Below are 16539 nucleotides of genomic sequence, written 5' to 3' on the forward strand. Positions count from 1 at the left end.
TTTATCAAAATTGATTTAGTTAAGCATTAGTTCCGTTTAGAATAATAATAGTTCATTAAAATCGCAGCTAAAATCGCTTAGCATAAAAGTCTTAAAGTAAAAAGAGAATTGCATAAAAAATCTGCAATCGAAATGTTTTAAATATTTTCCTGTAGCTTTGAGCGAACAACAATTACAATTTGCAGTTTAACGATAAATGAATAATAATAAAGCGAATATTCTTTGCCAATACTGTCCCGACTTCTTTTTCCTTACTAGCCAAATATGTTGTCTATAAAGAATGCTCTGCGTTCCGTTTTCATGTCGGCTTCCTGTCTACGATGCTGAAGATATGCCTCCATCTGCTGTGGCTGCCGAGGACCCCAATCCGCAGTGGGTTGCAATGCCAGCTTGAGTTTCTGTAAAGGGAAGTTAGCTTTATAACGCTTGCTTGCCATGGGGAATATAAATTAGCTTACGCCACTGAAGCTGTTGGCCGGCTGTTGGTAAATGGTATAGATGGCCCAGAAGGGCAGCTGTGCCACGCCCAGTCCCCAAATGAGCCACCCAGCCATGTATGCTTCCTGTGGATAGGTGACTCCCTTATATGTCAAGGGCTCGTAGCTGAAGAGCATGTAAACCAGCACGAGGAACATCAAACCAGGTGCCACAATTGCCCAGCAGATGCGCCAATAGAAACCCGTCTTCACATTCAACATGAACTCAATGTCGCTACAGAGACGCTTCACGCCATAGATCCATCCCACAGCCAACAGCTCAGCGATGGCCAGAACGAGGGCAATGAAGGTGCAGCCATAGAAGTCCACCAGATTGAGCACAAACTGACCGCCTGGTGTCATATACACTAGGCCGCAGAGGAAGCCAATCACCGAGGCGCCAATGGCGAGCTGCCAGTGTGGCAGATGAGGGAAACGATCCTTGACCACGTTGATCACACTGGAGGCCATGCCAATGTTGCTGCCAATGCCCAGCACAAGCAGCATGAAGAAGAAGAGTGCCGCAAACAACTGTGGCAGATACTTGAACTTGGCTATGGCCTCGGGATACGAGATGAACGCGAGTCCAGCGCCTCCTTTGACGACGCTGGAAATGTCTGTGGTGTTTGTCTCATGGGCCAGATTTCCCAGGATTCCAAAAATGATGCAGCCAGCCAGAATGGAGGTAAACGAATCGATTGATGTAATGATGATCACATCCCTGAGAAAGGAAAACAGTCAATAACTGATCCCTAAGTTATGTGAACAATGCGACTTACTTGTGCACTTGCTTGCGGAAATCATTGAATGAGGCATACATGACCAAGGTGCCAAAGCAGATGGCCAGGGAGAAGAACATTTGGGTGATCGCCGCATACCACACATGAGGATTAAGCAGCTGATCCCACTGTGGCTTCACAAAATACGCAATTCCCTGCCAGGCACCAGGCAAGGTCAACGCTCGGATCAACAGGATCAGCATGATGACATAGGGAAAGAGAGCGAGAAAGTATGATGCCTTGCCCGAGCTGCGAATGCCCTTGAACAAGGTGATGGCGATTATGATCCAGGTGACAAGCAGGCACAAGACCATCTCCCAACTTGGGGTGCCAAGGCCTCCATCATCCAAATTGTCTGGTTCCCGTAGAACAGTGCGACTGTGGAAATCAAATTATTTAAACAGTTTGGTATTATTATTCAAATATTATAAATTAAAATACTAAACAAAAATTGCTATATTTCACATTTTCCATTACAGCTAAACAATGCGGTATCATTGCTAAAATATGTCAAATCAATATACTAAAAAATAACTGAAATATACCGAAAGCTATATTTGATATACCGATATACTTTTTCATTGAAATATTGTATACAGAAATATACTGAAATGTGTCAAAAAGTTATATTTAGTATATTGATATACTACTTCCTTAAAAATATACCATAGAATGCAAAATATATGCGATTGTTAAGCAAAGCCATTAACGTTAAAAAACGAAAAACTTTTGTTTTTTGTCCGATTGCAACACAATTTCCGGAAATCACAAAGAATTTTGTGTTTGAGAAAATTGCTAAAATTGCTTAAAATTGAATACTGCTATGTCTTTGAAAATATGAGATTAGTGTTTTTTCGATTTGCGTAGACGGTTAAAATGTTAAAATTCTAAAAAAAAACTAGACCTGTGTGCAATAATAACCAGCTTTGTCATTATAGATCTGTCTCCGAGATACAAACACTGAGAACTATGTGTTCATGTGGTCAAACAGACGTGCATTGCGTGGTGTATATACGCTGATCATGAATAGAAATACTTTACAGGGGAGATGTTTCCCCTCTATAGTGAAATACTTACGTAAAATACAACTCCGCTGAAGAAATACCCGGCCCTGAATGAGTTACATTGCTGTCAGTTACTCCTGTGGCAACACACTGAGGACCCCACTCGACCAGACAATAGGTCCAAGGCAACACCTCGGAGAAGGAAACCACTAAATAGCGTATAGTCAAAGCCATGATGCAGGCGTAGTAGGTGGTCGCAAGGGCCGTGGAGTACACCTGGCCATAGGCAACACCTGCAAGCAATATCTTTGACCTTAGACACCATCTTTTTTGCTAATGACTTGAGCATACCTTTCATTATGGGCACCATATCAAAGGCGCGAATGCAACCGCGACTTGCAAATTGCCCGATGAGGACCTCCAAGTAGTAAACGGGTCTACCCACTAGCAACAGCACCACTAGATAGGGTATCAGAAAGGCGCCGCCACCATTTTCTAGGGCTATAAACGGAAAGCGCCAAACATTGCCGAGACCCACGCTTAGAGCAATGCACGAGAACAGAAACTCCACTCCCTTGCCCCATTGATCCCTCTCCTGCGGTTGCGTCTGCTCTTCTGCAGCTTCTCGCTGTTCCTGTGCCTCTTCGCTGTTAATGTCCATCATCAGCTGTGGTTAAAGGAAACACCATAAGCTCTAATTGGATTGAGTGGTGCTTATCGCTTGCTTACCAACTCAGTGGTTGGCGCATAAACCGCGCAGTCTTTCTCGTTCGTTAGGTTTATGCTAATGTTGTTGTTAATCAATCTATTGAGCTTGCCGTACTGTGTCGCCTCCATATTTTGGTGTGTAGAGACCAAAGTTCATCAGATAGTTTCCAATGGCGATCTTATTGTCCTAACACGCTGCTTGAAAATCACAATATTGTCAATTACTACACTGAAAAAAAGAAAGTTTTAAAAATCGAAATTTAAATTTAAATTAAAAATTGTGTAATATGATTAATACTAATAATTGTATTACTGAGCACATTAAACTGAATTCTAATTCTTTAAATAATTCTGGACTGGTTTCCTATAGTTTTTAGGTTTTTAGTTTTCAGTATTTTCGTTAGTTAGTCGAGCTGTCGGAGACCGTTTGTCATTGCAGTCTCTAAGAGTAGGTCGCTGGGCTCAAATTTTGCGCGATGCGATGATAAGTATTTCGTAACTACAACAAAACTGAATAGCTGAATTCGGAAAATACTAAAACTAAACGTCATTAGCATTAATACATAAAAGGGGCTCGACCCTACGAATTATGTTAATTTTTCTGGTTTTATTTGTCATGCCACATTGCCTATGCCTTTAAAAAACAAAGTTATTCCGTTATAATTATTCTGATTTTTTAATTTTTGATTTTCTATATTCCGGTTTATCTGTAAGTTATGCTGTTCTTGAATTTTATCTTGGCTCTAAAACGTTTTAAAACTACAAAACATTTGACGTCAATAAGGGGCGCGATCTTAGGTTTTGATATTGTTGTTTTTAGTTCATACTTAAGTTGTGCATAAATACGTATATATTTGCAAATAAAAACAAACAAATATGTGAATTGACATCTAACTTTTTCTTTATTATAATTTTTGTTCTTCAACATTTACCTATATTCCGTACTTTTATATTGTTGTTTCCTTTTCAAACGAATACAAATTAATAAAAGTGAATTAAAAATATTATCTCCCGTTCTACGTTTGATTTTTTCCTCTTTTACACGCGCTCATATTTTGGTTAATTTCTAAATTTGATCAATTTCATCATTTCAATGCCATTTTAAAGGGGCTCGACCTTATCATTTAACAATGTTGTTTTCGCTTTATGCATATAAGCAGAAAGTTAATCCTATTTTTATGCAGCAGTTTACATAAAATTAAAAAACTAGACTTTCGAGATATTGCAAAAATATACTTTACGATTATATTCTAAACGTCAAGGCAGCTTCTTTAATCTTTCGAATATTCGCATTAAATAACTGACTTGACTTTTATAGACGCTACCCTAAAGGTTCAAAAGTATTATCTTCTACTTTAAAGAGTTTATCTCTAACTCCATAAAGTAAAGTTACAAGCCCGAGATAAGACACAAGAACGGACAAATAAGCTAAAAGAATATTTGTAATATGCGATGTCCATGTTATCTTAAGAATATTAACTTTAAAGTGCAATGTTAACTATTTAAAATTTGTCACTCACAATTCCATATATAAGATAAATACATAATAATAAACTTTTTTCAAGTTGTTTAGTTTGTTTAGTACGAAAATAAATCTCTTCATTAGAGAAGTGCTTTTATTTTACACAGTATGTGATACATTTTTTTCCTAGCACAATTTTTTTAAAATTGTAATTCATGAACACAATGTCAAAAGCATCTCCGAACATTTCGTCACACTGCTGATAAAATTGAATGAAAGCATTAACCTTATTTGTTCGGAAGAATCCGAAACATTATCTATGTATATATTTCCGTCAACTTTTGCCGAGTTCAATGCAACAAACAATAACAAATAAATGTAAATGAACTCTAAAATGTTTTCAAAATATGCAATTATAATTGTAAGTATTTGTTTCAAATTTTCTAAAAATTGTAGTTTCAAATGCTCTAATCACTATCTCATGTTTCCAAATGATATCAAAAAAAGGTCTAAGGCAAATCCCTTCTAATCCCACTTCGCACACTTAGAGTAATTCAACCAAATTTTTTCCCGACGAAAATCGTAAATCTTTTAGTTTTTTATTACGCACTGTTAACTGAGAGTCAATACCCGAAATTACCTCAAATAACTTATCTAAAAGTTAATTTGAATTGAGCTTAGCCTTATCGTAGGTAGTCAAATAAGTCTGTGCATTCGTAGACAGACCTAAATTAAGTTTAGATGAGATTCAGAAGCTACTTTACAGCGTCAAATCGTATCTCTGAAAGACGTTCAAAATATAAATAGAAACTATTTTGGAATAAAATGATTATAATGAATTCAACAATCTATTTTTGAATACAAGTTTATGCAAAATAATGTGCCAATAGTGCATGAAATGGCAAATTCGAACTGCTTAATTTATGCTTTTAAGCAAATATTCCAATAACGAATGAAGTTCTTAAATATTCTAATTAAATCTCTCACATCAGTATAAATTTAATTATTGAAATTGTTAGCAACAAATGCGTCAAAATTTAATGTGTTGTCAATTTTGTAATTTAATACAAATTTTATTAAGATAATTTTAATAATTTCACTTTCTTATTAGATGTTTCTCTCCTTCTTTACTAATTAATTTGGAAAAGCTTTGCAAAAATCTACATATGTAAGTTATTTTCACTTATTCACACCATTTAAGTATTATTTGATTTATATGACACAAACTTATGAAAAGAAATTAACTTAGAAGTTATTGTTATTATTATTTCTTAACTGAGATTCACTGTTTAGTATTTTTCAAGGAAATTTAAAGGATAATTATATATGATTATATTCACTTATATACATATATTTATTATTACCTTATGATTATTTTCACTTATTATTATTTCGTTGTACCCTTCAAAGATATATTTTTGCCATTGCAGTTGTCCAAAATAATGAACTACTTTAATTAATTAATACAAACCAAATGCAGTTGTGGAACAGTTTAATACCTCAGGTATCACTTTTATTATAACCCCGAAAAATGAAACTTTTGATCAACGCCTGTGCTGCAACCGCGTTTCACGAGCTACGCAGTGCGACTAAACCGAATCATAACTGATAATCCATGATGAAATCTTCGTAATGCTGCGAAGAGAAGTGAGTGCGCATCATGCTTGCTCAGCAGGGTTGTCAATGCTTCTGAATAATACTATGCTGCTATGGTTATTAGCTAGATGGAACTAGATTTGAGTGTTCGACCCTGCGCTCAAAATCTAAATCATTTCATTTCAATTAAATGCTCGCAAAATCATTGAAACCCAAAGCAGTGCGCTTTGGCTCTGGCTTTTAAATTGCCGCCCAATAAGTTCGCAGCATAAGAGCCAATCTATAATGTATATGTTATGTGTTTATCGATGCACAAAGTTAATAATTTGAGCATAAGCAATTGTTCAATTCAGATCCAAATATATGTGCGCATGTAAGACTTTATATAACTTAGAGAAGAGATTCCGTTAGTGAATTTTAATATTGTACGTGGTAATTGATTTTATTCGTATAAATATTGTTTATATTGCATTTGATATTATTCTGTGTGTTCTTGAGGTGAAATTGGCTCAAAAATATTGTTTCCATTGTTTCCAATCAGAATTTTGACATAAAGACTTCTGCAAATCGGAAAATAATATAATTTAAATAAATATAAAGGTAATAGTTTCGCTAATTGCCAACAACTTACCATAAAATGTTTTAAATTTTGAATATTAACATGGATACTATTATTTGTTTTTAGCGTCCGCATCGGTGGCATCACTGCCTAACATTAGGTTATTTCTGAGAGGAGACAGAATTGAAGAATCTTGTATTATACAATCTTAATTATTTCCCAATTTATTAATACTATTTTTGTTGCGGCAATCTAGCGAACTTATTACCGTTTATCTCACTGTTTTCTCAATATATATCAAGAATCAGAAACTTACACAGTACGTCTAAGGTGTTCAAGTTCATCCTTGAGAAGAGCATTCTTCTCACCCAGCTTGGTATGGAGCCGCACACTGCGTTCGTTGCTCTCCTCCAGCAACTTGATGACATGCTCCTGCCGGTGCAGCTTCATCTGCTTTGTGCCCAGGGTGGAGCACAGATTCTGGAACTGTTCGTTTGTTGCACTCAACTCATTGTTAATCTATTGCAAGGGAGTGCAAGAGAAATAATAAAATACTGAGAAGTAACTAATCGATAAATTACCTGAGCTATGATCGTGCTCTTCTCATTGGACTGAGCCATTATCTCGTCGAGTTTACGAATATGTTCCTTCTCACGTTGCTTAATCTCTTGATCCAGGTGCACGATTCGCTCACGACGCACGTCATTCATCTTTCTATGGTGTACAACTGATTCCTCTAGCTGTGTCACCTTCAGTTCCATTTCACCCAGCTGCTTCTGTTTCTGAGTTAGTTGTGCCCTCAGAGTGTGCTCATCTTTTGTCTGGGTTGACAATTGATGCTGAGCGACGACCAACTTGGACTTCAGCTCGCTGATGAATAAAATAAAGATATTTCTAATTGTGACTTTAGTTTGCACTTACTTTATTTGCGCCAAATCCGCTTCGTGATTTGAAGACTGATCACTTTGAACACTCTGCCAATCTTTATACTGTTCAAGCTCTATCAGCTGCTTCTGCATTTCAGATAGTTTCTGATCTTTTACAGCAAGGTTCTTGGTCAACTCTTCCAAGCGCGTTTCAACAGTTTGCTTGGCTGCCAATGCATTATTCCATTGCTTTTTCAGTTCATCAATTTGTCTGCAAGTCAGCTCATTTGACTGATCTAAAGTTGTCTTAGCTTCCAGTGCATTATCTAACTGCTTTTTCAGATCAGCAATTTGGCTTGAATTTATTTCCTTCGACTGTTCTAAAGTTGTTTCATTGTCTTTCAATCGCTGCTGCATAATATTGTTCCTGTTGGTAAAATTAATATTTATATTTAAATTGCTTAAATTTAGTTGACATACGTGTTCATCAATTGTTTCATTTCTTTGCGCAAATCTTCGATTTCAACACTTTTCTCAATTCCCTTGAAGTTTTGATCAGCCAATTCTATGGCTAATTCTTTGTTCTTTTTCTGTATAACATCCAAAGATTTTTTCAATTCATCCCGATTTCTACGGACATCTCGTAGATCAGTCTCCAACTTAGATACAATGACCTTCAGCTTTTCTATCTTGAAGATATCATTCTCATTTGATTGCAAAATTGACGATGCATCCGCCTTGTCTTTAGCACAACATAATTTGCTCAGCTCGGCATTGATCAGCTCCACTTTACTTTGCTACTTTTAAACATAATACATTGCATTGAAATGGTTCTAGTTGGGTGTTCTCACACTTACCAAATTCTTCTGTATCTTGTTTCGCAATTGCTCAAGATTTGCTGCACTTCCAGTCACATCTTTATGAAGATCCTCAAACATCGACTGCATGGTGTCTTCAAAGGATTTTCGACAAAACGACTTCAAATCGCCCACCGATTCAGCAGCTATTTGTGAAAACGAGTTTGAGGCTAAAAGCACAAGGTAAAGTAATCTTTCATTAAAGCTCACGTATATTTTTGGGTAAAGACAGAAGATCATCTTTATTGAAAACCAATTGGCATTGTTCGTTTCTAACCATCGTGACAAACTTGAACGAAATGGGCTGGCTCTCTTCCTTAAGGTTCTTGACCTGCTGCAGAAATTCCGATTGCAGGTCAGCAAGTTTATTTACCATGGACTCCAGTTGAGGAGTTGGTGGAGAGGATGCTGGGGTGCTCGGAGCCGCAGTTGTTGGTAATGGAGGCTTTGGTGTTGGACTGTCACCGACCTCAGGGTCTGGAAGAGTTGTTGGAGCTGGTGTAATTGGGTTCGTCTCCTTCCTTTTAGCTCTTGGCGAGACTACAGGAGGTTGACCATCTAGATGCACACCAATAGTTAGGACAAATCAAATAATATATTGTCGACCTACCATTATTCATTGCATTTTGCAATCGTTTGAGGCGCAATTCAGTTATCTTATTCGTCCGAGGCTGAGTAAACTTATTCTTTAGCTTGGCAGTCGAGTCCTCAGAGTGGAGATCGGTTCGACGGGAACACACACTAGTGCTTGACGTGCAATCTATCGCACCTCTCCCTAATGACGATGAGTCTCTTGGGCTTCTGACAGCTACATTTTTCTTTGAAAGCAACGAAATTTTAGAAGCCGAACGAAGAGGGGCTGTTATCTGGAAATGAATTCATTTAAACTGCTGAACACAGGGAAAATAAAAGTTACTTACTGCAGTTGGAGTCGATGAATCAGGCTTCGAATTTTGCATGTTGGCAGTGTCTATAGATTGGTGTCGTTTTGTTCCAAATGAATATTCGATTGCAAGGATCTAGGTATATTTTTAAAAAATCTATAATTTCGAAATAAAAGACGCACCAGTGTACTGTTTGATGTTCAATGAAAAAATGTGTGAAAATTATTGAAATATTAATGTCACATTTGTGTAGCACTAAAGCCTTCTTTGTACAAATATTCGGAATTGTTTGATTAGTACAAAATCGGAATAAAAAGAGGAAAATACTAAGTTAGGTTTACTACAAATTATTCGTAAATTTCTTACAATTTGTGTGACAGGTCGAAAATTTATATTCTTGATCAGCATAATTAAAAAAGAAGTAAGAAAGCTACAGTCGAGTATGCTTGACTGTGAGATACCCGTTACCCATTTTGAATATAAGTAAAATATTGCGGTATTATTCTCAAAATATCCCAAAATAATATACCACAAAAATGCTAAAAATATGTCAAATGGAATACTTGGACTATTGAAATAGCATTGCATTCAAGATATACTATAGAGTGCAAAATATACCAGATTGCCAGCCAAAGCAACTAAGAAAGTAAGCTTTTTTGCCCATACAAAAGTATTTCTTCAATAACTTCAATAACTTTTTATCTGATCACAACCAAATTTTCAGGAGTCACCTCTATAATTATTATTGTATTATAATTATACCGACTCTAGCTTTAAAATTTACGCTTGTATTTTCGAGTTTTGCCAACTTGTGGGGCCGTAAGTGATCTACGTACAAACATAACAAATGTTGTCGAAAAAAAGTTATAGCTCTATCTCTTATAGTCTCTGCGATCCAAAAGTGGGTATAATTAAAAGGATGTAGCCTAATATTATAAATTTTTTACAAGTTTTAAAAACCTTCAGTTCTGGTTTAAATAACACTTATGTATGTGTATACCCGCTAAAAGCGTATTTATTATAAGTTTGTGTCTCATCCTTCTCATAATACTAATACTAAATACTAAAATATAGCGAAGACTATTATTATATGACTATATCATATATGTACATAGATATACTATTACATTCAAAATATATCACAGAGTACCATATTGAAAACCAAAGCAGCTAAGACCCAGCTGCAGAAATCGTTCATTGCCATATAAATTTATTTCTCAAATAACTTGTAAAATCATAACTTCGCCTATGCTCAAATCGGTAGCTTCAAAATAACTATTGCAAGTGCAGTCGAAAAAACTTATAGCTGTAAATCTTATAGTCTTTTTTTCCATACTTTACGCTTGCGGGTAAAAATAACGTTCGTAAATAATTTTATAAATTCCCATCCAAATGATTCTCATACAATATTTACTTAAACCCTTGCGAATACCATTAACCCAATCGCAAACAATTTTTCGGTTTATCAATACAAGATTTTAAAGTTAAGGGTCTTGTTTCAATATGTATTTATTTAATTATTTATTTTATACATTGCCGTGCGAAAATATCCCTGAAAGCAACCAACATGGTAAGGAATTGCACACTTATAACCATTATGATAAAAGTGTGCTGTCAACCGATTTTCCGAACCACTGTACATACACCCCACTTTATATTTACTGAGAGCCTCATGAGATTGTTTAGAATATGCGTATGACAACAGAAAAGCAAAGAGTCAAAACAAAAACAATTACGAATCGGAATGCATAAGCGAACAGACTAAAGCACAGAGCACAAAGACATAACATCGTTGGTTCTCTCATCCCCATTTCCATTCCCATCCCCTTTCACTCTTCTCCACCCTACCCACAACCATTCAACTGTCCCGATGCCGATTATCGCAGCAATCGTGCAATTTGCATTTCAGTTGCGATTCGAGCGTTTGGCGAGACGGTTGTGAATGCGTTGAGTGAATAAAAATAATATTTGAGTGCTTTCGAATAAGTGCAAGTAAAAGCAAGCAATTTAAAACATATTAAATAGTTCATGTAAGTCTAGTAAATAACTGAAAACTTTGTACAATTTTCCAAAAGTGTTGATTATTATATTACGTATACGTAAGATTACATTAGGATTGCAAGTTCTGCTGGGGTCGCAGCGCAAAGCGAAACCCTAAAAGTGATTTTAATGATGTTTTCTATTGCAATCGCTTTCGTTTTTACCCTCTCTTGAAATAAAGTAAGCAAATAGGGTATATTAAATATTAACTACAGGAGCATATATAGAACTTAGTACTGGGCATCTGATAGTTGAGTAATCACTCACAACGAGCTTGTTTAGCACATATTCCAAATGACGCTCTGCTCATTTTCAATTGAATTTAATCAGTGACGTAGCATATTATAGTCCCTATATATGTAAAAAGCGACTACTGGGATCAGTCTTTGATTCCGGATGGCAATGGCTTGTGGACCGAAATAGAAAGTGTATAATTTAAGTGAAATAATAATAATAAATGATGAATCACCAAATCAACTGATCAAATATATGAAATAATGTGTTCTATTTGCTAATAATAATACCGAAGGACTGACAATGTCAAGATCAATTGCAATTTAACAACATTGATGGTTACTATCTAATGCACATCTATGTATCAGAATTTGTCATTGACATTCGATACAACCACCAATCATATTGAAAGCAATTAAGCGAGCGCACGAGCTGTGAAATGGCAAAAACAAAATGGTTTCCGGAATTGTGAAATAGTGAAATTCAAAATGAGCTCTGGAAACATTTAGACGAATCTGACGTTATATTTTGGTTCTTTTCGATAAAGGAATCGGATTGCATTACTTGTTTATGGTTACTTGTATTGTGAAAGAATGATAAAGAAAACCATCAGGAAAAGAGGATTATTGACAGATCAAAATTATTGTTATTTAATTCAGCTATAAAACTATATACTAAGAGTAGAATATAAAGCTAATAATTGAGAATTAAATTTCAGCTCACAAATCAAAGAGTTGAGGAATAGAGAGAGCATCTAAAAAGGAGATCGAGGGCGATACTCGAGCAGCATAATGAAGCGATACCTCATCACTTTGCTGGCATTCGCATGCAATTTATTTGTCGTCGAAGGCTGCAATCGTGTGCCAATTGGCGCCACTGCCGCCAAATCTCCGGTTGATGATAATTTTGCATTAAACATTGCAAACAACGCACAGAGTTATGTGCCCGGTCAGAAATACAATGGTGAGTCCAATAATATCTCCCTTTGTGTGTGGATAATAATGATTTTGTCTCCATTTATACTGAACAGTATCGTTAAACGCGTATTCGGGTTTGTCGTTTGTGAGCTTCATGCTGGCGGTGGAGCTGGAGAATGAGGATGCCGAGGACGATTCGAATGGAATGGGTACCTTTGAGATTGTCGATTTGTCCGAGACGCGATTCAGCCCGCGTTGCCCCAATGTCGTCGAGAACACGAACACGAATCTAAAGACGCATGCGGAAGTCGTTTGGGTAGCACCTTCGATGCCTGGACAGGGATGTGTGCTGCTGCGTGCCACAGTGATGCAGCATCGCGACGTGTGGTTCATGGACGACGGATTGCTCACCAAGCGGATGTGCGAGGAGGAGGTCGACGATATCAACACGCAGCCGAGCATTGTGGATCCCTGTTGTGCCTGCGATGAGGCCAAATACGAGGTAGAAGTTGAATTCTATCCTTAATAACTGACTCTTGAGCTATGGCCATTTATTTCAGCTCACCTTTGAGGGCAAGTGGTCACGACACACGCATCCCAAGGATTTCCCGGCCAACAGCTGGCGCACACGCTTCAGCGACATAATCGGCGCCTCGCACACCATCGACTATCGCTTCTGGCAGTATGGTGAACTGGCCAGCGAGGGATTACGCGAGGTGGCCGAGCATGGCTCCACACGCACCCTGGAGAGTGAGCTGAAGGATCAAAGCGAGCACATAAGAACCATCATTAAGGCGCGTGGCATTGCCTTTCCAAATGTAACAGGCAAAACTTTTGCAGTATTTCGCGTCGACTCGAATCATCATCTTATCTCTTTGGTATCCATGGTGGATCCCTCTCCCGATTGGATTGTGGGCGTCTCTGGACTGGAACTGTGTCTGCCTAACTGCTCTTGGGTGGAGAACAAGGTGCACAATCTGTATCCTTGGGATGCAGGCACTGATAGTGGTCCATCCTACATGGTAAGCGGAGCTCAAGTAGCTAGATGTTTGCTTCAATAGACTACTATATAAGGGCAACCAAAAATCTTGAAGATATTGCAGACTATAGGAATCGTCCTTATCTTAGAGACTATACTTCATATTGTTGTTTGGAAGTTCAATTTGTTTTAGACATAGCACCGCAATTTGATAAATTGCTTATTGACAATAGTTTCAAACAAGTATGTCCAATAATTACTAAGCTTAATAAAAACCATTACCTACAAAGGAACTCACGATTGAGTGAGTGCAGTTAAATTTTTAATCTTCACATAAAAAACTTAGCGAATATCTTTCCCGCATTCTTTCTTTGTCCTTCCGATTTTTAAAACAAAACTTTCTCATCTTAATTGCAGTCCGCCGACCAGCCTCAAGTGCCACCAGATGTCGTTCGACGCATCAAGTCAAATTTTCCCAATGATCCACGTTCGCCCTTCTATGATCAGAATGGCGCAGAAATGAAGCCCCTGGCAACATTGCACATCAACAGGCGTCGTCTTTATGAGAAGAACTGCGATACAGCCGATTGTAAGTTGAAGTCGTTAGGTGATCGATCAACATCTATATTCACCAAATTTTATTCCTTCAGCTGAACAATTGCCTTCGGAGTGCGCCACTACAGCATGGAGTCGTTGGGATGAGTGCAGCTCTAAGTGTGGGCCAGGCAAACAATATAGAACACGCGAGTTCAAGAATCCCACGCAAGCAATGGTAATGAGAAAAATGTAATGCTCTTACTTTTAGGTCTCTCTGTAGGCTAGAATTTTATTGTAACATTCTGCGAACAAGAAATTTATGCATTAGACTGAAGGAAGCATCTCCGATAACGTAAAGTGTATATATTCGTGATAAGCGTCAACAACCAAGACGATATAGACATGTTCGTCTGTCCATATGAACACATATGAAGATCTCAGAGACTATAAAAGATAAAATTAAAAACAAAAACAATTGTTATTGTTACACGCAGATCAGGTTTTTTTTTGGCATGCCCACGTCCGGTCCTGCAATTTCAAAGGGAGCAGCTAAATTTAAAGAAAGCCTAGACAGCTATAGCTCGAGTCGTATTTGCCTTAATTTAGAATTTTTTACACTATGGTATATTTTAAATGTAGTGGTACATCGATATACTAAATACAGTTTTGGTCTATTTTTGGTGTTGCTTTTACTGAAAGTGTGTAGCGGTATCGAGCACACTGTTTCTTACATATCTTAATTTTTTCATTGATATATTTCTCTCAATTCTTTAGCGCCAAAGATGCAATAACGCGCTTCGAGAGGAGAAGAATTGTAATGGACGCAAATGTACAGCTTTCAATGAGGAGGTGCCGGAAGGAACACAGCCCGAAGCAGAGTTTCAAGGCGGTGATCCCGAGTGCGGACTGTCGGAATTTAGCGAGTGGTCTTCGTGCACCGTCACCTGTGGCACTGGAGAGATGATTCGCACTCGCCACTATCTCAATCGTCGGGCGAAGAAGAAGTGCCAGAAAGCGAGCAAGGTGCGACTCCAGGAGACAAAGGTGTGTGAGGCCAGTGAATGTGGTGGCGAGATTACCAACGAAGGTGACGCCGAGGCTGAGCCAGAGGAGGCGCAACCCGACGGCGGTGATGAACAGTCCGGGTCCGCTGAGAAGCGTTCGCTGTTTCGCAACTTTAAAAGCTACAGTCAGCACAGCGAGGATTACATACCGCCCGTTTGTGGTGTCTCTCCGTGGTCGGATTTCTCGCCTTGCCTGGGACCATGTGGAGGGGCTGGGAAGCGGCAACGCTTGCGCAAGGTGTGGAACAACAATGAGGTCTATGGCGTGAAGGATCCCAACGATGATGGCACTGATCCCTGTCGCCACATCAAGCTAATCGAAGAGGTCAACTGCACGAACCCCAACTGCGACACAATTGTGCCCCACTTCTGTTACGAGTCACTCGTGGATAGCCACTGTCGGGACAGTGATGTGGCCAACTATTGGTACTACGATCATGTGAGCGATCAGTGCGCCATTTACTGGTCGGATCGTTGCGATCGCAACCAGAACAAGTTCAAGTCCAAGGAGGAGTGTGATGAAACTTGCCGTCTGCCCCGGACACAAGCAGGAACTGCAGTACGAACGCCTCAGCTCGGAGCAACCACAGCGTGTGGACTGTCTCGTCTCCGAGTGGATTGTGCACAGCTGCAATGCCACCTGTGGCGATGGGCTTCAGCTGAAGACACGACGGGTGCTGCGCACTCCCAAATACGGGGGCAAACCGTGTCCTAAGCATCTGGTGCGTTGGGATCGGTGCTATCAGCGTTGCGATGACATGTACTCGGTGAGCGGCTCCTACGGCGAACGGCGACATGTGCCGGCCAAGCTGCAACCGCTCGAGGCACGTGACGAGTGTCGCTACTCCGAGTGGTCCGCATGGACGCCGTGCACCGCCAGCTGTGGCGATAACTCGGTGCGTCAACGAACTCGCACGCTGCTAAACACGGATCTCAGCTACAAGTGCAAGGATCGAGTGCGCATCGAGAAGTGTCTTATGATGCCTTGCCAGCTGGAAAACAATGACGACACCGACAAATGGTGACCCAAGGAGTAATCATCGCTGTATAGCAAGGCAATACAATTATAAATATATAATTAAATTGTTTAAATAAACAAAAATGGTATTGCAAAACGTAACCTGTGGTTGAAATATTTCCCTTCTTCGCTATTGGGTTAATAGTTTATTCATGGTATTGACTTTTCTCCATAATTTTCTGGGAACCAGGTTCAGCCTTCCAGCTCCTACCATTTAACCTCCCGATGAGTGAGGAATATTTCTATATTCAAGCTGAAATTTATTCTTGATGGTCCAAAGGAAGTATATTTGGCTTCCTCATTAATAATAAAAGAAAAAGAAAAAAAAATGGTGGGGTCAAGAGCTCAGTTTTAATTGATGTGATAAGTAAGATAACGAGTGAAAACGAGTGATTTATAGTAATACAATTTTAATATTAAATGCACTATCTTTTACTTTATTTCAAAAGTAATACAGAAAATAATAAATATACATAGAGCACGAACTGAATGAAAATTTAGATATTACTCAAATTTTGGTACATCAAACAACACCAAAAAAAACAAGGAGCAGCAAATG

At 38.4% G+C, this 16539-nt stretch overlaps 3 protein-coding genes across 7 annotated transcripts; 1 reads left to right on the forward strand and 2 right to left on the reverse strand.

Moving 5' to 3' along the window:
* Positions 1-9: 9 nt before the first annotated feature.
* On the reverse strand, positions 10-5996 carry LOC117569415 (sodium-dependent nutrient amino acid transporter 1). 2 transcript variants are annotated; one of them, XM_052003956.1, is made up of 7 exons: positions 5901-5996; positions 2989-3162; positions 2611-2926; positions 2333-2552; positions 1256-1633; positions 459-1197; positions 10-398 (listed from the first exon to the last, which is right to left on the reverse strand). In XM_052003956.1, the coding sequence occupies exons 2-7, from the start codon at positions 3094-3096 to the stop codon at positions 255-257; spliced, it is 1905 nt and encodes a 634-aa protein (XP_051859916.1). In that variant the 5' UTR covers positions 3097-3162; positions 5901-5996; the 3' UTR covers positions 10-254. The 2 variants fall into 2 exon arrangements, with proteins under 2 accessions (XP_051859916.1, XP_034106444.1); XM_034250553.2 differs by lacking the exon at positions 5901-5996 and adding an exon at positions 5794-5884 and having other exon boundaries at positions 2989-3196.
* Positions 5997-6436: 440 nt separating this feature from the next.
* On the reverse strand, positions 6437-9459 carry LOC117570821 (uncharacterized). 4 transcript variants are annotated; one of them, XM_034252684.2, is made up of 10 exons: positions 9228-9458; positions 8918-9173; positions 8518-8865; positions 8308-8453; positions 7931-8247; positions 7506-7877; positions 7166-7454; positions 6901-7103; positions 6657-6751; positions 6437-6585 (listed from the first exon to the last, which is right to left on the reverse strand). In XM_034252684.2, the coding sequence occupies exons 1-9, from the start codon at positions 9264-9266 to the stop codon at positions 6697-6699; spliced, it is 2025 nt and encodes a 674-aa protein (XP_034108575.2). In that variant the 5' UTR covers positions 9267-9458; the 3' UTR covers positions 6437-6585; positions 6657-6696. The 4 variants fall into 4 exon arrangements, with proteins under 4 accessions (XP_034108575.2, XP_034108574.2, XP_051859915.1 ...); XM_034252683.2 differs by lacking the exon at positions 6657-6751 and having other exon boundaries at positions 9228-9459; XM_052003955.1 differs by lacking the exons at positions 6437-6585; positions 6657-6751 and adding an exon at positions 6778-6844 and having other exon boundaries at positions 9228-9459.
* A 1645-nt stretch (positions 9460-11104) lies between these two features.
* On the forward strand, positions 11105-16082 carry LOC117569921 (spondin-1). The gene is given in 8 exon segments (XM_034251273.2): positions 11105-11221; positions 12184-12428; positions 12496-12884; positions 12943-13404; positions 13779-13950; positions 14012-14133; positions 14673-15503; positions 15505-16082. Coding segments are annotated over 7 exon segments (2631 nt in total). The 5' UTR covers positions 11105-11221; positions 12184-12256; the 3' UTR covers positions 15988-16082.
* Positions 16083-16539: the final 457 nt, after the last annotated feature.

This window comes from Drosophila albomicans, chromosome 3 (assembly GCF_009650485.2).
Source record: "Drosophila albomicans strain 15112-1751.03 chromosome 3, ASM965048v2, whole genome shotgun sequence".
NCBI classification, from domain to species: domain Eukaryota; kingdom Metazoa; phylum Arthropoda; class Insecta; order Diptera; family Drosophilidae; genus Drosophila; species Drosophila albomicans.